Source organism: Notothenia rossii (genome assembly GCF_949606895.1).
Source record: "Notothenia rossii genome assembly, chromosome: 3".
NCBI lineage: Eukaryota > Metazoa > Chordata > Actinopteri > Perciformes > Nototheniidae > Notothenia > Notothenia rossii.
The window spans coordinates 68,089,310-68,113,495 of NC_136901.1; the positions used below are offsets into that span (position 1 = coordinate 68,089,310).

At 41.8% G+C, this 24,186-nt stretch overlaps 1 protein-coding gene across 9 annotated transcripts in view; it reads left to right on the forward strand.

Annotated features, from left to right (window-relative positions):
- arhgef9a (Cdc42 guanine nucleotide exchange factor (GEF) 9a) overlaps window positions 1-24,186 on the forward strand; it is a 54,332-nt gene that overhangs the window by 16,449 nt on the left and 13,697 nt on the right. For 4 of the 9 annotated variants that reach the window (XM_079667731.1, XM_079667730.1, XM_079667734.1 and 1 more), the window contains 3 exons: window positions 18,202-18,381; window positions 19,746-19,835; window positions 20,866-21,066. In XM_079667731.1, the coding sequence (XP_079523857.1) occupies window positions 18,202-18,381; window positions 19,746-19,835; window positions 20,866-21,066 (471 nt within the window). The other 5 variants (XM_079667735.1, XM_079667737.1, XM_079667738.1 and 2 more) reach the window with 5 other exon arrangements.

The following is a 24,186-nucleotide window of genomic DNA, read 5'->3' on the forward strand; positions in this document are numbered from 1 at the left end:
TCTCCCTACTTAAAAATAGTTTACATTTAGAACTCGCCTAAAAGCTAATATGTAACATTTGCTGTAATCCAGTCCTTTTTAACCTTTTTATGAGCTCATAAGAAATATTTAACTGACAATTCTTCCAGTAATTAATTTTAATAGCATATTGGTGCTTTTTTACGAGATACTTTATTTTAATCTAAAACTAGACAACAGCTGTGATGTAAATATAAGTTAGTTGACTGTTGTCCCGGGAATAGCATATGCAGCTTCTGCCCTGGTCTCTTTGTCCCTTCTTTAAAATAATGAGACGGAAGCTAACTGCCTGTACAGTGCGCTGCTAGTTAGAATGTGTCCTGCAGGCCTCTGTGAAAGATGGGCCGGATTTTTCTGGCAGCTGCCACTTCTTGTGTACATTATTTAGCTTAACTTTCTGCCTCTGACCTCTCTGGCACACCACATGCGGAGTCAGAAAAAACCCTCCATCACATTCACTGATTATACAACCCCCACTCTCCTTGTTCTTCTCCCTCGTTCCTCCTCTCCATCTTTTCTTCCTGACCTCAGCACACGTCATCACTCCCCCATCACTCCCATTTCTCTCTCCGCCTCTCTCAGATATAGTTTTCTCTTTTAGTTCCTTACCTCATCTCCTCACTATTCTCTCCATCACATTACTCCCTCCAGACATGTGAAAACACCTGCTTTTTGCATCCGTGTGCAGCTGTTTGTGAATGTGTTCCAGGACTGCACTGTCTCAGATGAAGACTGAAAAGTTTTTGATGGCAGGAATTGACCCACCAACACAGAGTTAGGTGCTGAGAAACAGAATCCCAAACAACCCTGCACCCGAACACCGTTTCACTGCAGAGTTTTGCATTTCAATCCGATGCTCTGCTTTTGAACTCTCGTGGCGTGGAGGCAGTCAGAATGTAAAATCGTTTCAGTGCAGGGAGCAGGTGGAGCTGTATAATTTCCAACCCGAATCCCCTTTTATGAGAGCTACAGATGAGAGTATGGGAGTAGGCTGTCTCAGATGATGTGACTACCACCACTAAAACTGTTCAAATCTAAATCTAAATATGCTTCCAAAGAGACAAAAATCCAACAGATACTGCATGCAAAGTAGCAGTCAGTAAACTCAGCGAGGGTGGGAAGACACTCCTGCTCCCACCTCCCAGTGTTTCGGTCCGCAGGTGTCTGACAGTGCTCTGATGAATGATGACACCAGCCAGCACACTCAGTACACTCACACCAGTGCTGGCTGAGGCAACCAACCACATCTTAGCATAGGTCACTCAATTTTACCCCTCAGCCCACAGCTGGGCTCTGAAATGAATACTCTTTGGGCTTTAATGAAGTACACACTGGCACTGATGCTGAACAGAAACATAAATAAATAACAGTCTCAACAGTGCTCCTTAATGCTTTCTTTTTGTTGCGGTTTGTGGAAAGCTGCAATGCTGTCTTTGGGGAGCTTGTTATAGTGTGTTTTGTTTAGTGAGGTTTCCCCTCCATGGGAAGTTTTACAGGCGTTTTAGAGTACACCTTTCACTTAAATGCAGGAGGCTGTAGGGATTTCAGTTTGTCACTCTTGAAGGATATGTTAAGGACTCAACATGCCCCGATAAAGTTAAGTCCATCAATCAAAGAAGAGGGACAAACAAATAGATAATGAAGCTCAGACAATAGCTTAGCATAAATGCTGGAAATAATTAGCATTTTTCTTTCTAAATAAAAAGATCTGCGGTACCTCTAAGGCTTATAAAATAGTTGCATATCTTATTTGTTATTGTGTTATTTGTGCAGTGATGTGACATTACTTTTAAGCATCAGTGTGTGTTTGCCAGGCCATCAGCGTAGGTTTTAAGTAGTGACAGCTTCAGTATAGTCAAGCAATGTTTCTGCACAGTACTCCTCATAAAATGATAATTTTATACTTTCGGTTATTGTACAGATTAAACAAAAAATTGCAAGAAGGCAGTATTTTCCAATTTCTTTTATTGCTTTTTGCCATAACATTTTGAAGGCAACATTAGGTCAAGTGTGCACTGTCAGCAAACAGTTGTCCAAAACTATTTGGATTTAAAGGTCCCATGTCATGGCCATTTCCACTGATCACAATTCCATTGTTGAGGTCTACTAGAATAGATTTATATTGTGCAATTTTCCAAAATCACTTTGGTTCCTCATACAGCATCTCTGTAAACTACATGTATTCACTGAATTTCACTCTGCCTTTAACGGCTCGTTGTAGCTCCAATAGCTCCAGCCCCCACCCTCCCTGTGAGCACAGTGTGCTCTGATTGGTCGGGACGTTGTGAATCGCGCTGAGCTCCGTGGAGGTGTTGTTTCCTTGTTTAGCGATTCACAGCGAAACACAGCCAAACTCACCCTGAGCACACACAAAGTCACAGCCGAAGTAAAAACAATAAGTGTGACTTGATATTGAGTAAGAAAAAGGTTGATAAACGCTCTGAGAATGGGTCTGCAGAGAGAATTTCGCCACGATCCCAACTGTCTGTTATCAGCCTGCAGCCAGGGAGGATAAATGAGCAGAGCTGCCTGCACTGAGTGTGTGTGTGAGGAAGTCCGTGGATTGGTCAATTTGGACCAATCAGCGGGGGCTTAACGTAACGGCTCCGCAGACGTAACGTAACGGCTCCATGGATTGGTCCATTTGGTTCCGGGTAACGCATGACATCAGGCGGCACCCGGAAGGATCAATGGACAGTGACGTATCTCCAACGAGGCGTTTTGGGGAGGTATTTTCTGTTTTAGAGTTTTACTCACTACAGGGTGTACTTTGAGGGTTTTGACTCTGCAGACCCTTTACATGCATAAAAACCTTCATAACACACAAGGGGACGGGTAATAACCGGAAAAGCATGACATGGGACCTTTAAAATAAAAGTCAACAAGCAACCTTTTCAGTTAGAGTTCTCTGTTTTATTCTTCATCTTTAATTTCACAATTATCAACTACCCCTTAGCAAATAAAATATCATTATCAAAGTATTAGTGACCAAGTTTCCGACCCAGTAGTGTGGAAAACAGGTGAGACGTAGCTTCATATTTTATGATTCTCCTCTGCAAGCTTGTCCTCAAAAGTCTTTCCTTATTCCACAAAATACTTTATATATACTCTTATTTCTTTCAGTGTTTACACAAATACTTAGCGTCTTCTCCTTCCTTGCTAGAACTTGACAATGTTTAGCAGACTCACTGCGGGGGGCGGGGGTCTATCAAAAACACAGTCGCAGGGCAGATTCGTAGATGTTGCACAGGGTCGTCATTAAATAATTCATTTGTATTCGTCCCTTGGCTACAGTATGTCATGACGGAATGGAAAATTACACAAAAACCTGTTCTGTCTCGTAATGTTGTGATATCAATTGTTTTGTCTTTAACCCTAATTTCTCCACCCCACTTGGCATGACCTACTGCTCTTATCTCATCTGTTTTGCAACATTTCTTAAAATCTTCGATGCTCTGACCCACTCACTAGCCTGTACACCAATAGCCAAATTGAGCTGAACGAAAAAACAGCTTACGTCTGAACAATGGTGCAAAACTGCGTTCAGGAAAAGTCAGGCAAATTATTTTTAGGCCGCTTTGTGGCTTTAAGGCTTGGGAGGAAGAGGGAAGTCAGTGTGGTTGTCGTGGGGACGGGAGGGGAACAAAAGAATTGGAGCAGACTGGAGGGGAAATGGGTGTGGTGGGCTTCGCCTCCCATTAGCCAAATACCTACTGACCACAAACAGATTCCTTTGCCAGTACTGAAATGTGTAGTCTTATTCAGGAAGAGACTATCTAAGGACGTCGCTCGCTGGCTAAAGGCCAGAAGGAATGACCTCAGAGTAGATACAGTCAGAACCAACGGGCTGATCTCAGACCAGCAAATAAACATGAAGGAGAATGGTGAATTCATTATCTACACTACTCTCTGGTTGTATAATGAGAGGATGTCCAGCAGTGTTCAAAGAAAAATACCAATGTCATGAAATAAACTTAAAGGGATGACTCTGCAGCAGTTTTTGACTTAATCTAATGCTCAAAAATAGGGAGGGGCTGGAATATTTTACCATCCTTCATCTAAAGGTGAGCGGTGCAAACATTGTTCCTTATAAGGCTGTCACTGTGGCAATGATTGATGATGCCAATACTGTACTGTAGCAAGCGACCACAGACTAAGGTAGCATAACTTCCTGTCTATATCCTAACAGGATACTAATGACTATGAGTACTTATTGCCTTGAGGTATTGAAGGTAGTGCTCTGCGGCAATACTTTAATTACACTCTGGGTCTTGTTGGCAGCATTACATCAACCTTGTTTTAAGGAAGGTGTGCTTTGTGCTCACATGTGTTTGTAATATTCATGGACAGGATATTGAGGCACACTCGCGGTCTGGAAAGAGTCCAGTTTGGCGACATGATATTTGCAGATGATGTTCTCCCTTTGGCGTAATTGGACTGTGGTTTCCAATGTGTACTAGAGTGGTTCTCTCACGGGGGGAAAGATGCCCCAATCAAGCAGGCAGCAAGCAGCTGGTTCTGTGGAAGGGGTTCAAGGTCATTATCCCAGAAAGAGTGAAGGGTGAGCTCATCAGTTTGGTGCAGTGGCTGCTTTAACAGACATTATATCAGACCTTCATGAGCCACAGTGCAAAGTTCACTTTTCCGACTATTAATTTGCTGTGGCGAAGAGATGTGACAGTGACCATACCATTTCAAATGTGAAGAGCCAAAGTAAAGCAAGATGAAAGGATACGTACCAAATGTTGATGGCCAAGGGGCATCGTGAGTTGTCCGTCCGTCTCTCTGTCTGTCCATACCATAGACTGGTCCATACATACATCCATTCAATTATCTCTCTATATGGCTGAATGTGCATTTTAAGGAAAATCTTATTTTTATTTGGTGGACAAATGTCTAAGCAGCTGTGACCTTACAAAACACATTTTCAGCCATTACTCAATACTTTATATACTAATTGTGATAATTTCACGCATGTCTAAAAGGTTAGAATTATTAAGTGATGACATTTTGAACAGACATGGACGTAAACTGCAACTTAACTGGTTGGCATGGCATATTGGTTAAACTGAAGCGTTGGGTGGAAACTTCCTTATTTGCAAATTCAAACATCGCTGTTAATACATTGAGGGGACAAAAAAACACAATTACCATGGCCCTGCTATACATACTACCCATTTGAAGCTTTACAAAGAATAAAGAAAAAGGCTGATGACAGTACAAATGATTTGTACAAATCCCTCACAATAGTAGCATCTGAAAATTATGCAAGTCGTATTGATTAACTGCATCTTTGCATGTTCTTCACATACAGTAAACGTAATCTTATTCAACATGTTATCCTCTGCTGGTGGGATATAATCTGCCTCTTTTTTTACAAACCCCCTCTCTCCCCATCTTTTGTATATGTATGAGTATATTAGCCGTGGTGTCTGTGCAGATTTAGACTTTCAGATGTGACCTTTGTTGTCTAAATGTCAGGGAGATTGGAGAGGGAGCCCACAGAGGTAGGGCAGGCTTATGTAATCTGCTCACTCTGCGTTTCATACACACACCACCAAGCACAGAGCAAGAAAAAAAAGGATCTTGTATCTTGTTTGAGGACGGTTGTCATATCTCAGCTGTGATGCCTCGTACAGCAACCCACTGAAAGCCTGGCTTTCAGGAGCCATTGCTTTTATCAGCATGTATGTGCAGAAAGTGCCCTCGAAATAATTTATGGCTTTAAAAATACTGATATAGTGCACTCCTTTTGTGTTATTCTTTTAAACTTATTCTCAGGTTTTTTTACCCATCCCGAGGCTCTCATTTGAAGACAGAGTGTAGTACGGAGAGGGTTTTTGTGTCTGGGCGTGTGTTGGATGGAAGACGAGTTGGTGGCTGGAATTGAACCGATTCCCCTTTATGAATTCATTCATGGTGCTGTTGTGCCTCTCTTCATAATCTGCTGACAATGAGAGGCGCAGACGCCAGGACAATAGCTGTAGGCTGGGGTGCACTCGTTTGTGAAACAACTGGAGGCCAAAATAATAATGTGCACACCAATGGCAAACACGTGCATCAGATGGAAGCCTGAGCCATTTTGGCCTGTCAATCAGAACAGAGTCTTAAAGGAATACTGCACCAAAAAAAATAGTTTTGAATAACAAACCCTCCTTTACCTAGGGTTTGAAAGTTGAAACAAAGCTTGCTGCTTTGGGGAAAAGGTCATCTGTGTCTACATTGATTCACAGATTGGTTTCCAGGAGAAGATTTAAGGCGGGAAAACAATGTCCAACATTCTTCTTGTGTGCAGTGAGATGAAGTACCTTGGTCATTATATTTCTGATGATCTCACAGATGACAAAGACATCCATAGACAACACTGCAAACTGTATGCCCAGGCAAACATATTAATGCGGAAATTTCACAAGTACTCTGTAGATGTCAAGGTATCACTTTTTAAAGCTTTCTGTAGACCATTGTACACGGCTCACCTGTGGAGTAACTACAAGGCTAGAAGCATACACAAACTAAAAGTTGCATACAATGATGCTTTACGGTTGCTGCTGAGGGTACCAAGATGGCACAGTGCCAGCCAGCTGTTTGTTACCTTGGGGGTACCTACTTGTCAAGCCTTCTTAAGAAAGTTAATGTACAAATTCATGTGTCGCCTAGAAGACTCGGATAATCATGTCATCTCGATTTTAATTAACCCTGTGAAGAGTTCTACTCGGTTCTCTTCCATGATTTGGAGACATTGGCGCAATAGCCTATACTGACAGTGAGCATGTGTGGCTGGCTGTGATTGGTCTGATTTTATGTTTTTTATCTGTTTGTTTTTATCTGTTTTGTGTTTAGCTTGTTATCTTGTTTATTGATGTGTGTATTGTCTTTTTATATGTGATATGGACCTTGAGTCTGAAATAAAGATTGAATTGAATGTGTCCAATCATCAGAAGCTTCACAAAAATAATCCTGAAATGTAACCCACTAATCTGGTATCCATCCAAAAATCTGCACTCTCTCTAATAGCCAGCAGGGGGCCACTCCACACATTGTTATTAGAAGTCAGTTAGTGTATATGTCTGAGTCCATTCCTCCCTTAATGTATTACCATTAAATCATCCTTGGAAGTTTATGATCATCAATAATCAATCAGATGCTAGTTCCAAGTCTTATTTTACATTTCATGATGTTCGTTTTGAAACCTATGGTCCCGTTAAAAGTCAAGTGGACAATAAGGTAGGATTTATGGAGTGGCAACCACGTAATCACAATAGTGTTTGTTTTAGTGTTGTTCGTGTTTCTCTCTTCCGAAATGTTACATTTTTGTGGTTTGTTTTCTGTTCAGGAGAGTTAGTTATAACATGTCCGTCGCCTAAAGAAAGACCTTGTTTGGTTGTATTTGGCTCCACCCACATGGCATGTGAAGTTCCCAAAAAAAGAATGGTGAAAACACCAAACCCAAAGCTTCCAAATCATAGTCCACACACCAATGGGATTTGTCCCATTGTCCCAACAATGTTGTTTTATACAGATTATGTATCCATCTATATGTTCAACATCCAAACAGCATAGTTTGTTTATGTTGGCCCTGTGTCTATAAGAAAAAGCTAACCACGCTAGCAGCAACTGCAATGTGTTCATTTAGCCGTACTTTAGTGCAAATTAGAGCAAACATATTGAGCATATGGAATAGCAGCTGCAGGAATGGTTTTAGCAGTTTTAACTGACATGATATGTCTTTCTTGCAAAGAATCTGGGATGCTTTTGAAAGTTATTGTAATTGCTCAAATTTCAAGCTGTCTCCAGCTTCTGTCCCCTCTGACTAAACTGTTAACAACAACCTGCTACTTCTAATGCTGCATGGACATATCACCAGGCAAATTGTTATGCAGCTTATTTGGAACTTTTACATTTAACTTTTGGGGAAATTATATTGGTTGTGGTAATTTTATTGTTTTTAAATGTGTATGACGCTCAGGAAAGTGTTACTCAGTTTTGCAGTTTTGTTCAATATGTGTATGTCATTGTCCTTCAGAGTTAAGGGCGTCATGATTACCGCAGTTTTCCTGAGGGCTTGGAAATGAAATTCACCACAAGTTCTGGGCAAACCTCAGTCCTTCTGAATATATTTTCTATTCCGCAAATTAGTGTTAGTTTAGTTTAGAGGACTTAACATAGACACACCCTCTAGTTGAGGTTTGGTGCTGTGTATTTTGTACTTTTTAATTTTTTTCCAAGGTAGGTTTTCCTCTGAACCTACAATGTCCTCTGTATGACACTGAGCCGCTCCTTCTCTTAAGGTTGAACATGTGGCTCAAGGGCACCTCAACGATGATAAAGGGGTCGGGATACTCTCACAAACCAGTTGGAATCCATTGTGTTGAGTGTGTCCTCGCATTAGCATTCACCATTAAAATGAGTATTGAAATATATCCACAAAAAGCTTAATGCACTTGATCCTTGTCCCATTAAGGTATACGAGTGTCTCTCTTTATTACATTAAATGGGAGATAAACTGATTTACAAAATATCAAGGTCAATTCATAGGGAGTTAAACTCGGAGTGTGTGGATTATGAATCCGTGTATCTACCGTCCAATTGTTTTTCTTTATTAAACACGTAAACGGAAGAGCGTCTGAGAGGCGTTTTTGCTTTTTGCTTTTTACCTTACTAAATGGTCAAATGGTTCTTGGAGCGAGGGGCGGGGCGAAACTCACGGAAGTGATTTCAAAACAAAAGCACTCGTTTGCTAAAATCACAATTTGAATCACTACAGTATCCTGCTGAAGGACCGGTGATTATTATAAACAAGGGGAATTTAACGATCACAACGAAAACGGCCAAGACACTTATTGAGCCCAGAAAATTAATGTTATTAAGGGCTGTAAATATAATAAGCCTATGTCTAAAATGGATAACATTGTTAGGAGATTTAAACTATACAGCGATTCTGCGTTTTTTTTTCAAATCAGCTGCTCTTCATTCTTGTTATATTTGACGACTGATACAAATATTTGTTACCACAAGTTCTTAAGGAAACTGATACTGTTGGACTCAGTTCTAGTTTGACTTCTACCAGAAATAAAATGAAGTACTTTTACTATGTGCTTTGTGAGTAATCCTCTGTCAGAGTCCCCTCCATACATAATGCATGTTTTCTGCTATATTTGATGAATGATAAAAAGACAATTTTACCTTAATGAAGTTGATATTGTTAGACTTTGTATTAGCTTACTACTTACAATACATTGAAGTACTTTTACTGTGTATTTATTGAGAAATACTCTGTCAAAGTCCCCTGCTGAGAACAAAATCAAGCCACTTCTGCTAAGTTTGATGAGGGAATTCCTTTTTGTTGCCATTAGTTCTTCGTGAGATCGATCCTGTTGGACTCACTACTACTGAAACTACCCCCACAAGTACTGTGAAGTACTTACTGTGTACTTTTCCAGTAATCCTTTGTCAATGTCCCCTCCTGAGAACAAGAATGCATGTTTCTCTGCTATTTTGAATAAGCGTTAAAAAACCTTTCTTTATGAGACTGATATTGTTGGACAGAGTATTTTAAGAGGATGGTAGACTGCACACTGACACACTCTGTCACTCTTGCTGGCCTCTTATGATGCTGCTGTCTTTTAATATATGATTATTTCTCAGCTGCTAGTTCGTCACAGATTCTTCATTCTCATCAGCCTCATCCTTCCATTAGTCCCAGTTAACGCCTCCAGCACACTTCCAGTGTCTGACTCCATATGATATTGTCCTGATGCTGTAAGGGTGATGCCCCATGATCACACAATGACCCCTCTAAAGTCTGAGTGCCAAGGACCTCATATTATGTCTGTCATTAATGTTACATCACCCATTATAACAATTTGCTTTCATTTTTCTCTTCTCTTAACTGAATAGCCCTGTCTGTAAGTATAATACAATGTAAAGGCCTTTTCCTGCACCCTTTGAAGGCTTCAAAACAGGCATCTTTACTGTATGTGTTTGGAGAAATGACACAATCAATGGCCCAGAATTGTATAAACTCTGAATCTTGTGGTGCTTGAAGAATTACACACTGGTTAAGCCGGCCAGGATATATGCCTTTTTTGCAATATTTATTAATAAAATGTATCCTTTCACAAATCTTTTAAACTGCTGTAATTTAGGGCACTGTCTGTGCAGAACATTTAAAGTATTCTTCATTTGCAGTATTTAAAAAAAAAAGGTGTTCAGAAAGACTGCATCAATTATATATGTATATATATACAGTATATATCTATATATATATATATATATATATATATATATATATATATATATATATATATATATATATATAATATCAATATTTGTATTAACTAACCAAAGTCAATTTAAATAGCGGGCAAAAATGGGTTAATTGCCATGCATGGGATGTTTGATATAGTTTACGTTCATTTTCAACTATTTTAGGCAGAAAAACGTTTATTGACCAAACCTTTTTTAATAGTTTACTATAATTTAGAAAGGTTTTTGTGAGAAATAATTTCAAAAGTAAACTTATTTTTCATTTTATATTTAAATTGGAAATGTTTGCACACAACATTATTAATTTATACATTTGTATCAATTTTTTAAAATTATGAATCCATTTATTTTATTGTATTTCCTTGAGGCTGGGGAGGATATCATGTAGTTCAACATGCAAATGTTCTAATGCAAGTAAGTATAACATGGAAAAGGAAATAAAATACGTTTCATAGGAGGATGTGGATTTATTTTTCTCTCACCTTGTAAGTACACAATCAAACAATCTATAATTTAGCTCTGGCCTTCACTCACAAAAAAACATTTTGTTGAATTGGACACATTTTTCAAAGCTCTATTGACTGACATGCAATGACTGGGGTTGATTACAGAATCTGCGAGCAATGAACTAGGAGCAGAGAAATAATCATACAGTATATTAAAAGACAGCAGCATCATAAGAGGCCAACAAGAGTGACAGAGTGTGTCAGTGCTGAAGGAGTTGGGACCAGCTATCCAGGCCAGTCTCTATAGACTTTCCAAGGGGTAAAAATGCTGCTGCCGGAGTACTGACTGGAAATATTGCTGATATCATGTCTACCATCCTCTTAAAATACTCTGTCCAACAATATCAGCCTGATGAAGAAAGTTTTTTTTTAACGCTTATTCAAAATAGTAGAGAAACATGCATTCTTGTTCTCAGGAGGGGACATTGACAGAGGAGTACTGGAAAAGTACACAGTAAGTACTTCATAGTACTTGTGGGGGTAGTTTCACTAGTACCGAGTCCAACAGGATTGATCTCACGAAGAACTAATGGCAACAAAAAAGAATTCCTTCATCAAACTTAGCAGAAGTGGCTTGATTTTATTCTCAGCAGGGAACTTTGACAGAGGATTTCTCAAAACATACACAGTAAAAGTACTTCAACATATTGTAAGTAGGTTAACTAATACAAAGTCAAACAGTATCAATTTCATTAAGAACTAATGGTAAAATTATATTTTTATCACTCATCAAAGATAGCAGAAAAACATGCATTATGTAGCCTACTATGGAGGGGACTCTGACAGTGGATTACTCACAAAGTACACAGCAAAAGTACTTAATTTTATTTCTGGTAGAAGTCAAACTAGTACCGAGTCCAACAGTATTAGTTTCCTTAAGAACTTGTGGTAAAACATATTTGGATCACTCGTCAAATATAGCAGGAATAATGAAGAGCAGCTGATTTGAAAAAAAAAACGCGAGAGACGGCTGAGTTGACCGCAGTGCAGAATCGCTGTATAGTTTAAATATCCTAACAATGTTGTCCATTTTAGACATAGGCTTATTATATTTACAGCCCTTAATAACATACATTTTCAAAAAAAGGCCTCTCAAACGCTCTTCCGTTTACGTGTTTAATAAAGAAAAACAATTGGATGGTAGATACACGGATTATTATGGATGGACATGCATTACCAAGGGTTAAAAAAACAACCAGTATTACCATAAGTGCAGCTATGAAATGATGATGTCACTCCCCGAGCATCATCAGCATAAAGCTCTGAAACTCTGGACTAGGATGATCTTCCCCTTTTTTATTGATTTAAAACATGGAAAAAAAACACACAAAAACACAGTGCTCAATGCCCCCACCTTAGAAAGCAAACAATAATTATCAATACATGTTTAGTAAGTAATGATAATTACATCGATAATAACAATAATGAATACATTAAAATACAATTTAAAAGTCACATACATTCAAACTAAATAGACATAAGTATGCTATTTCAAATGTCTCTTTTCTCCCCCAAAGGATAACATTTTCTGAATTTGCTCGACTTTTAATGTGCATTTTATAAAATACGTTTTTGATCATGCACAGATTTCTTTAGTTCCCATAGATGGCACATCAGAGTGCCTGCTTCCTGTGTCACCACAGGGTGTGAACGTGGCTGATTATCAGATCAACTGGGCACACTGTATCTGATTGATGCGTGTCCACAGACAAATTGGCAGAAAAGGCTGACATTACGCCAATAAAATTATAAGACGGTGATCACTTTAGGAAACGTGCATCCATTATTGTGACATTTATTCTCCCTCATCACGGCCCGATAATGATAAATGATAAATCACGACGGCACGGGGATATTTTTAGACGGTGGGAGATGGATGAGGTTATGATTCTGGCCTCAGTGGTCGATGTGGGGAGAGTGAGTGAGGGGCTGGCTGTGCCCCTCCCCCGACTGTAGGTGATGGCTGAAGCCGGCAGCCTCAGTATTAATACAGGACCGCCTCTCAGCCGCACAGCCCGTCTCTCTGCTGGTCCCCACTCACCGGAAGGCAGCTCGGCAGCTGCGATCAGCCTGCGCACAGCCTCTCTCTTGTTTGCTTTGAGAACCCATTGGCCTGAGTCTCTCGGTTTAAGGGGAAGAGGCGAAGCACCGGCAGGTGTTGACTAGCGGGGAGAAATCGCGGTGCAGACTGATGACGATGATGATGGTGAGGAATGATGCATCTCTTCCCGTGCCTTTATGAATTACATCGCGTGTTGTGAGGAGGCGTAGGGGCATCTTTCTTTCTCATTTCTCGCCTCACTGTAATGGTGGATTTCTCCGTGGCTTTGAGGCTACGTGTCTAGACGCCGTGGAGAGCTGAATTCCGCCAGAAACCTGAGACCGCATCTCAGCATCGGCCTGCAGCGCTGCGCCATGGCCTTGGATGTCCAGACTTGCGCGGTGTTTACTGTGATCGCGGTTCTGGTGCTTGTGAACGTGCTGTTGATGTTCATCCTCGGTACTCGTTAATGGATCTGCGCTTGGGGCCCGGTTCGCAGCGCACCACACTTTCACACAGGAGAGGAGAGAAAGGCGGTGCGCTTTGGTCGAGAGCGGGGACACCCGGCGCTCCATCACGGCTACGCGTTGAAATGAATGACGTTGGTACAACATAATGTATTTCTGTTACCCCCTTACCCAATCCTTCTTTATGTCTTGTGTCCTCTCACCGTTTATGATAGCTAGTGTTGTCTGGTGGTGTTCGTAGATGTGCGGATACAGATCCTTCTCTGTGGTGACTGGAAATGCATATCCCCTCGCATATAAACATGTCCCCCCCCCACCCTCCTCTACGTCGATACCCCTCTTTCCTCCATGTTGTATTTTGTGGACAATGCGCATGGATTAACGTTATTCTATAATCATTTGAGATGAAAAAATGAATCTGTGGTGTATTTTGTAATCCCAGCCTACTGCTGCGTCAGGACTTGTTTTGCTCTTGTGATTCACCACATCCACAATATGGCAGTTTATAGCTGAGCAGTGACTTCTTCCTCTGAAGGAAATGTGATATTTGTAGCAAATAGCGGTGCAAGTGAGAGGCTGCTGCTGATGCTAGACTCCAGAGGATCATTGTAATCTCAGCTGAGCAGTAACCAATAGCAGCCAGGGCTAGGCCTAATAAAGGAGGGCCTCCATCACTCCAGGTTTCCCCCATTTTAGATGCAGCTAAACTCAGCTCCCATTTCAGAGCCCGCTATATTCACTTTTTCACTTACTTTCAACGTGGCACCTGAAGCCTGCACTTTATTACACCTGCATATTTCTTATATAAGAAAGTGAAAATACATGTCAGATGGAGATGAAAAAAACAAACACATTTCCTCTTTTCTTCTTGTGCCATAACATAATAAAGGATTGAAGCCAGGTGTCATGAATGTTGAATGAATGTCAGAAATAGATATGCTAAAAGCCTGTCCATGACGGTCCTATAAATAGGGATGGTAGGCTGGCTGGCTGGGATTTAAAGACACCGTATGTGCTCTCACACTCACACACTCGAGGCTAAGTGCCATGTGTGTCTAGTTGAGTGGCAAATGTTGTACTTTAGGTGAAGGAAAGAAATGATTTGCAGTCATGTATACAAATAAATACTTTAATCACATGGTTAGGCATGTGGATGTGTGTTTTTAATTACTTCTGTTCAATGCAGGACCTCCACATTACTATATCATAGCATTTGAGTATTCTACACTGCAGTGGTTATGGCTCAGATGACCTGCATTGATTACATAGTGCATATGTGTGTTCATATATTAAGTTGTATATGTGTGTATGAGCCTGGGTGGGTTTAATCTGTAGTTTCTCTCTGCATCTGAGTGGTGCACACGTCCCGAGCGTTCACACATTTGTAATCCCCTCCAGGGCAGGTGCCTCCTAATAGAGGACCATTAAATGCTTTGCAGGCAGAAGTGTCAATGTGCGCATGGTGTGTGCAGAGCGAGACAACAACGTGTGTGAGGATGCGAGTGTATTTCTCACCGGTTTTAGGCAGAGCGTCTTTGATTGGCTCCCAGACTCGGGGTATAAGTGTATTACATAACAGGGTTGGCAGACACAGGGAGGACGGAGCGCGAGACTCACTCAGTGCGTCGGAAAGAGGAGCCTCTTTTCTGGAGTACGGCACCTTGCTGCTCGACATCGCTCAGCTCTCGCGGAGGACTCATCCCCTCGACCGCTTCTCAAAAGAGATTTAATTATCATGATTGTATGAGCCGGACTTCTCCATGCATACACTCTCTGAACAGTTTGCCACAAACATGGTAAGGTGTGTGTGTGTGTGTGTGTGTGTGTGTGTGTGTGTGTGTGTGTGTGTGTGTGTGTGTGTGTGTGTGTGTGTGTGTGTGTGTGTGTGTGTGTGTGTGTGTGTGTGTGTGTGTGTGTGTGTGTGTGTGTGTGTGTGTGTGTGTGTGTGTGTGTGTGTGTGTGTGTGTGTGTGTGCGTGCGCGGGTGCTCAGGGATGCTGTAGGTGCTTTGCTGCAGATGTGCTATGGCTAGAGATAGAGGAGGATGTTGGAATGCAGTGGAGCTGCCAGTGCAGTGAATGCTGATGTGTTGCACTGCAAATATGATATAGTCAAATCAATAGGCTTTCTGTTCTCACATGTTGGCCTCCATGAAACAGATAGCATTGTCCCATATGTCCATATATAGGGATACATTTCTCTGCATTCATTTGCATTGACCCAAATACAGGTTTTGCGGTGTAAAGGCGGCAGTTTGGCCCTCTGATCTTTGATGTTGTAACTGCAGCGTAACCATAATCATGACATAGGTCATTACAGCTGTTAGACACACAGATAATGAGACTTCTGTGTGTCTTGCACATTGATCAAGTAGGTGTGAAGAAGTGCTAAGGCAGGGATTGGGGAGATTGATTATGTAATGTAATTTCTAATTTATTCAGACATGTAGGGGGGGGGAATGATGCTACGTATCAGGGAGGGCAGTGCTGATCTCATTAGGGAGATGGAGGGATGAGGGGAGGAACATTGGCTGTGAATGGATCTCTATCTCTCCCCTTCACTCTGCCCGTCTGTTGGCTTTATTACCGCAGATTGATGGGGAGTGGAGAGATTGTGCTCTGAGTGAATGGGGCTGAAAATGGGGTTGTCCTGTAAAGCGTGTGGGTGGGGGGGATGGGGCTGAATTAGGGAAAGCAGGCATCAGAGTAAAGAAGCAAAAAGTCAATCTGACCTGATTGCAGAGGCTCATCTCTTCTATTGGTTCTGTTTTGTGGCTTCCAGTAACTATTCCAATATGATTCCTTTTTCTTGAATCGCCAATGATTTTAAAATATTTTTGAGTACTATTCATTGGTGCTGTTTCCATGGCAGCGTGACACATGTTTTTGCGGTAATCTTCCTCTCTTTCTAGAGTGGAGAGCTTTGATGTATAGGTTATAAGATCTATTGCTACCCTGGCTCCCATACGGGATTGGATCCACCTTCTCAATGACATCTTTGATCTAGAGCCTGCGTGCAGAGGCCTCCACTGTGTAAATTTCTGCAATTTAGCATTGACATAGAAATTATCTTATTACTGGATCGACGACTGACTTCGGTTTTTATTTGAATATTTAATTAACAGAGTGATGTTGCAGTTATTCAGACTTCACTCTTTGTGTGTCTGCTGCTTCACACACACACACTTAAATTTAGACATATTCTGGTGCCTCCTGAAGCGTCCTTACCTCATCCCATCATCTTGTCAATACCAGTGAAGCATCCTCATCTGTCGCCATGACGACGGTCGCTCTTCCCCTTCCAGGCATGGAGGTCCCTCCCTATGTCCCCCCTCCTCTGCCCCTGATTGGCTCGTATGCCCGCAGGCGTCACAGTAAAGCTATCGGGGAAGAAGGCTTGTCTACAGGTTGAAGGGGCAACGTAGCTGCTGAGAGAGATTACATCCTCACGGGGGGGCTCGGCTGAATACAAACAAACACACACACACACACACACACACACACACACACACACACACACACACACACACAGTATGCGGTTTCCTATGGACCTCCTTTTAAAACACACCGCATCAGCACATAGGTAGAATAGCATATTTGTGCTGGAGTGATGAGGTGCATTTTAAAGAGGTTTTACCATCAAGGGATTTCATTTTATAAGAGGCAGAGAATAAAAGAGTGGCGAAACAAACTCAGCTTATAAAGTAACACTACCTCAATATTAATACGCAGAAGCCTTATTACAAGTGAAGAACTAACTTAATGTCCGTCCATGTGACATCCCGTGTCTCCAGGCCTTTGATAACTCCTTACCTAGAGACTAAGCAGCTCCTGTCAGGCTCGGTTAGCGCTGGCTGCTCGGCCCACAGCCCCAGGGACTCCACGCATGGTTAGCTCCGGACCGGAGAATGCTGATGAACACTACGTCGGGGAGAACAATTGGAACAAACTGTTGGAGCCGTGCCACAGCTGCATGCAGGGGTTTAATGTATGGGAAGTGTGGCTGCACGTGTGCACATATAGTGTTTTTGCACGCCTCAAAGGCCACAAAGCCTTGGTGTGATGGATGAATAGGCCGTTTGGTAGATGGATGATGTCAGGCTCAGGTCCTTCTCGGGAACATTGTCCGCCATCTCTTGTCCTTTAATGAGAACCACCTTTAGCCTCTCTGAAACCCCTGTAGAATACTGATCACCTGACAGGAAACATTACACACTGTTCCCAATGCAAGCTCGCAAAAATAACAGTACATGCGCACAGTTGAAAACATTCATTCCCATGTCCACATTATTAATTCATGATGCTAAAATCAATAGAACAGATTTGATGAGTCACCCTTCCATGTTTTGTCAAAGACTGTGCCGCTGATAAAATAACAAGCCATGGTGACAGTATGAGGGAAAGGAGATTATCCCTTCACATTTGTTTGCTCCTCTGCATTTATATTACATTAACACATGTAATTATTCTAATGTCATAATGGGCCAATTACCATCCCTGTGTGGAGACTGGTGCTGTGCTTCTGAACGCTGTGTTGTTTCTCCACTAATGGCTCTGCTCTTTTTGTTGTGTCGTCGTATCTTGTTGTGTCGTAGTGTGGTCTGTGTCTTGGCTATTGTGTCGTCCTATTTTGCAATCCCTAAGCTGCTACTGGGGCTCTGGCTTTGAGGGTGTGTATTTACATAATTAGTAATCTGAGTGGGCTTAACAACAAGGATTCACATAAATTGAGGCCAAAAGGAGACTGAATACTGAATTACAATCGCTTATAAATTTGATTTCGATGCTGTTTTAGGTCACGTGGATCAGTATTGGTCCTCATGCTGTTGCAGTAGTGTTCCCACAGCGCTTCACATTATGAGAATAAAGCGTAAGATTGTCTGTCTTTCCCTCCCATATCTCCAGTTGATAAGTGGAGGTTCAATCGTCAACGCTGAGGCGGTATGGGACCATGTGACCATGGCGGACCGGGAGTTGGCGTTTAAGGCCGGTGACGTCATCAAGGTGCTGGACGCCTCCAACAAGGACTGGTGGTGGGGCCAGATTGACGAGGAGGAAGGATGGTTCCCTGCCAGCTTCGTACGGGTGAGTTCGCTGCGGCCATAGCTGGACATCATAGACAAAACACACGCCCACACACACTGGAATGAACATATGCACACAAGTTGAGGTCATATACACAAAAACACACACATGGGTCGCAAGCATCGGGCCTTATGCAGCGGATTTCTCTTGATTTTATGGAGGAAAGTACATAAAAAATCAACCTTAGATTGTTAACATGCATATCTACTCATACCCAGGTGTGCGGAATGATAAATAACACGTCACCGTAATTTGGAGGCGTATGGCCAAGTGTTTATAATTAGCCTTGGTAACGCCCAGTGAACACTAAATAAGGGCAGGTGCCGGGTGCATGCCCGAGAATTGGAGCAATGTCTACAAAAAACAAATATACTGTATAAAAAGAAGAATTTCAGTAGTAGTCAAATGAAAATACTGTTAAATGAGTCAACATTTGTTTTTTCTGAGGGTCAGTACTGATGATGACATTTAAAAGATTTAAAAAGACTTGTGTGTGCAATGCTTCCTTTGTAGCTGGACACATGCTTTATCATCCTCCAGGGATTTTATAGTCTTAATTAGGATCAATGGGCCAATATATATTTGTTTAGCCTACAAATGTAATTATCCAATCATTATAATAACACTTGATTACATGCTTCTTTTAAATGTTTCTCACATTTTTCAAACATAATGATTCCTTGTGTTGGAGAATCGATTCCCGGACTGTGAAAGCTAGAAGTTTTTTTTATCTTTGTAAGAGTGCTTAAAATATTCTTTTGAAAATAGCAAAAAAAACATTGATGGATCCCAAGTACTAAGCAATAAGAACAAATTGTACAAAATATGAGATATGTACTGGTAATGCTTCCTGCATGAGGCCCATTGATGTGCTTGCTCCACACACGTATACAAACTGTTAAATAATGCTTTATTTTTGTAAACATTGAAGATATGAGAGAATAGCTAGCTACAGTAAGTGCCTTTTATCGGGCGTTCAGGGACAGCAAAAACAAAGCTGCTGATGGGCCCCTTTTTAAACTTCCTACCCTTGAAACCCACTTAAATATCCAACGTCCTCACTTTACATGGTGATTATATAATCCCAGCCATATTTGAGCTGGACTAAACACTGATGACGCAGCTACTGCATGTTATTCCCTACTTCTGTTACTCACCGAAGGAAGAACTAGCATCCTTGTTTGTAGGTGGAGGCTTCCCACAGCAGACACACACCCTCTCCTCTCCCCACACAGATACACCTCATGGCCATCCCCCACCTCTCCACCCTTCCATCCTCACTCCTGAGAGGGCAGGGCAGACAGGCTGACTGACTGTCGACCAAAAAAAAGTATCTTTCTGTTCTGTCATTCTCTCTCTCCAAGGTGGAACCCCACCCTCCTCAGCCCCAAACAAAACAGGTTTTCTATCTCAACCCCATAGCAACTCCACGGTTCCAAAACACCACGTCAAAGGTGCGTTCTCCCAGCTTCATCCACCCATCCAGCCTGCCCGCCCACCCGCCCGCTCCAGTCTGTCTACGCAACGTACCCTCGACATTACCAAACATTAACATGACGTTTTCACACCATCCTCCACGGGGTCGATACAGAGGCAGAACTGACGAGTCAAAAGTAAAGTTTAAAAGCATTATTAGATTTTTAAATTTCTATTTTTAAATATTGATTACTTTCTCCATTTACTATTGACTCTGACTTTTTTCTCAGTCTTAACACCGCGCTACTCGTTCTCCGTCTGCAGTCAGTGCTCCACCCGTCACTCTGCTTGTCTGTGGCGCTGCATTTCTCATCCTGTGTTTGGCATTCTACCCGTCGGTTCTTTGATGTTCTCTTGGCAAACTGTGTGTCATCAGGTGTTGGCTGCTGGACATCTGAAACCACGCACACTTGGCCCCTTTTTATGAGAGATAGTGAAGTGCACCTTGTGTGTTGGGTACTGTGTGTGTTGCAGGTGCATGCACGTGTGAGGAAATTGAATGAGAGTGTACGTGCATGCGGTGGGGAGGGAGTCTTTTTGAGTCACACACAGGGTCGGAGTTGGGCATTAAATAATCTCTGTGCGCAGAAAGAGATATTTATTTTAAACTCTGCAGTTTGTCCCTCGTTTTTTTATGGAGCGACACTCTGGTCAAACTACCAGAGACCCTCTAAATGAAGCTCTGTGTGTGTGAGATATGTGTTCGTGTGTGAGTGTGCCTTCATGCTCATGAGGAGTGAGTAATACCACTTATATCGAAAATATCTTTTAATATAAATACCTAAACGTGTTTATTAATTCATTTTTGCCAGATATATACTCTTAAGAGACTTAACTGTGCACATTTCTTATTCAAGTGCTTGTGTGTGTGTGGCTCTGTGTTTCTCTCTCTGTGTGTGTGTGTGTGTGTGTGTGTGTGTGTGTGTGTGTGTGTGTGTGTGTGTGTGTGTGTGTGTGTGTGTGTGTGTGTGTGTGTGTGTGTGTGTGTGTTTGTTTCTTTTTACTCAGCTGTGGGTGAATCAGGAGGATGGGGGAGGGGAGCCATCCGAGGGGACCAGTGAGGTGCAGAACGGGCACCTGGACCCGACCAATGACTGCCTATGTCTGGGCTCGCCCCTCCAGAACCGGGACCAGATGAGAGCCAACGTCATCAACGAGATCATGAGCACAGAGAGACACTACATCAAACACCTCAAGGACATCTGCGAGGTACTAAACCATGCACACACACACACACACACACACACACACACACACACACACACACACACACACACACACACACACACACACACACACACACACACACACACACACACACACAAATGCACACACACACACACACACACACACACACACACACACACACACACACACACACACACACACACAGACAGACAGACAGACAGACAGACAGACAGACAGACAGACAGACAGACAGACAGACAGACAGACAGACAGACAGACAGACAGACAGACAGACAGACAGACAGACAGACAGACAGACAGACAGACAGACAGACAGACAGACAGACAGACAGACAGACAGACAGACAGACAGACACAGACACACAAACACACGCATAACATGTATACATCACTTCAGGGGACATTGCATTGACTTACATGCATTTCCTGGAGACTTATCCTAACCTTAACCATAACCAACACATGCCTAACCCTAAACCTAACCAAGTCTTCACCCTAAAATTAATGAATCCCCTCATGGGGACCTCCATTTTGTCCCCATAAGGGAGGCGAGTCTAAACAGATTTAGGTCCCCACAAGTATAGTAATGCTAGGCCACACACACGTAAGAAGCTGAATCAACTGAAATGTGTGTGAGAGAAGGAGCGGCCCATTTCATGCTACACAACACTCTAGTATGAATTCTTCACACTCCCACATTCACACTTCTATTCAAGGCATATTTTTTCTCTTGTTTTCAAGATATTAAGACACAATTTGTCAATTGTAAACAGCGATGGCAGCAGCCACACTTGGAGACGTTCAGCCCAGATTACATTTGTCATTATTTTATGATTCATGCCGTAGTGACAGGCTAGATTTAGACGAGAGCCTTGGAATTTGTTTCAGTTAAAGCAAGGCGCTTTATTAAAAAAAACTCAAAACATGACACATCCAAATGTATACTTTGTTATTGAAATATATTTAAAAAGTCCTCAATTCTGAGCACTCATAAGATTCTGTAATTATTTTTAAATGCATTTGTGTGACTGTATATGGCCCTAGCTTTACATGGCATAAAATGAATTCACTGTAGCCTAATACATATATGCATCTACACTATTGTTGGTATATTTTAATGTGAAATAGACTATAGTTATGATGATCAATGTCCTTTCCATACCTTCATGCTGGTTTTTCTGGTATCAATAACAATATAATACACTGTTAAGTAGGGATGCTCCGATCGACAATTTTGGGGCCGATCAGATCGAGTGGGTGGAGCCTAAATGGAAGATTTAAACATCACTTTAAATCTTCCATTTAAAGCAGTGCCTCTCAAAGTGTGGTCCGCGGACCACTGGTGGTCCGTGAGCGCCCCCTAGTGGTCCGTGAGTATATTGGTAACATTTCACATTTGAAATAAATAAATACATTTCAGTTTTCCGCACTCTCGCCGGAATATCTCCACAATGGATCGAGGTTAAGTTTCACTTTAAATTACATGATATAGCCCAGCGCAACACCTTCATCAAACATGCTGCCGCTTGTTTCATTTTCAAGCGATTTGTAATCTGTTCTTGAAAAACTATGCGGTTTTTTGATATTTGGGTGAGTTAGGTGGTCCGCGAGTGTTTTTTTATTGGTTAAGTGGTCCTTGGTATGAAAAAGTTTGAGAAACACTGATTTAAAGTGATGTTTAAAACTCAGTTAATGGGGCTCATTCACTGGAGCTTCCACAAACAACAATCAACTTAATTATTACATTCAGATGATGTACATTATTCAAGTTTACATTAACTTTGGATAATAACACGGGAGAAATGAGCGGAAGCGCTCTCTTTTCCTCTCTCCCTCTCTCTCTCGCCCCCTGTCTCGCCCTCTCTCCCTCTCCTGACAGCCTGTCAGTATCTCATGCAGCTCACTGATCTAGTAATGAGTGACCCGACAGTGAAGAATAAATATATTTATAACTAGTTTAGCTTGTTCCAGAGGTAGATCAAACAGCTAAGTGTGTTAGGTCTAACTCTTGTGTGTTTTGCTCCGCTCACCAGTCCGGCGGGTGGAGCTGCAGGATTTCTGCTTCACACACGTTGCATACCGCTATTTTACTGTCTTTTTCGGACACCTTAAAATAATGCCAGACCGGTGAAGCCATTTTGGCGAGCTTGTTTTGCGACGCACAGAGAAAAGTGTCATGTATTTTACGTCATGCGATCGGCTCCCGCAATCGGCATGTTTAGAGAGCACCGATCGATCGGTAGAGAGTGAGTATCGGCCGATCTCGATCGGTGACCGATCGATCGGAGCATCCCTATTGTTAAGGACAGTAGCCCAATGCCATCAGGCCTTCTTGCTGATTAAATTCACAAAAAGTTTGTTAAAGTAAGACTGCATACTTCTCTTTTGCATGTGAAGCAGTTATTTCTAAAATGTTGCCACCAGCACAGCATCTGTTACATAAAGGTCGTATTTTAGAACGAAACTAAACACCTGCATCATGACTTTGGGTGGGCAGGAATTTCTAGTGCTAATGTTTTGTGCTTATCTAATCATCTTTCCATAATCCTCTATATGCCCTTTGTCTGTATTTCGAGTGAAGCGTAATATTTAAAAATAGTTGCAGTAAAGCGTAAATTTCACCTCTGCACTTCTTGCCTGAGGGAATAAACAGGCACAGGCATGTCACAACGTGCTTTACATGGATTTAGAACAGGCCGTTCAAAAATTCTCCAAACCCACCCAATCAAATATACAGCATTTCAACAATTGCAGCAGTATCACGGACTGACACTGAAGTTGTGGTAACACCGTTTGGCCACTACGGAAATTTGCATCAACATCCCGCGCACTCTCTCGGGCGTGATACATACACATTGATTGTTTTGGAAAGACATATATTACTTTTCTCAAATAGCAGACGCACCGTTTTAAAACAGAACTTTCCATTATTGACAGTTACTATTGTATAAGCAGAACACAAAATGCTTTGCATGTGTTTTTCAGAAACAGAGGGTACTGGGTGATGGAGTGTAAAATAGCACAAAGCTACCTCTTACAGTAAATCTTTTCCCAAAGTGCCGAAGCTTCAGGGCATTTCATTAACCACAAGAATTGGACCGACTGAAATTGAGGCCACAG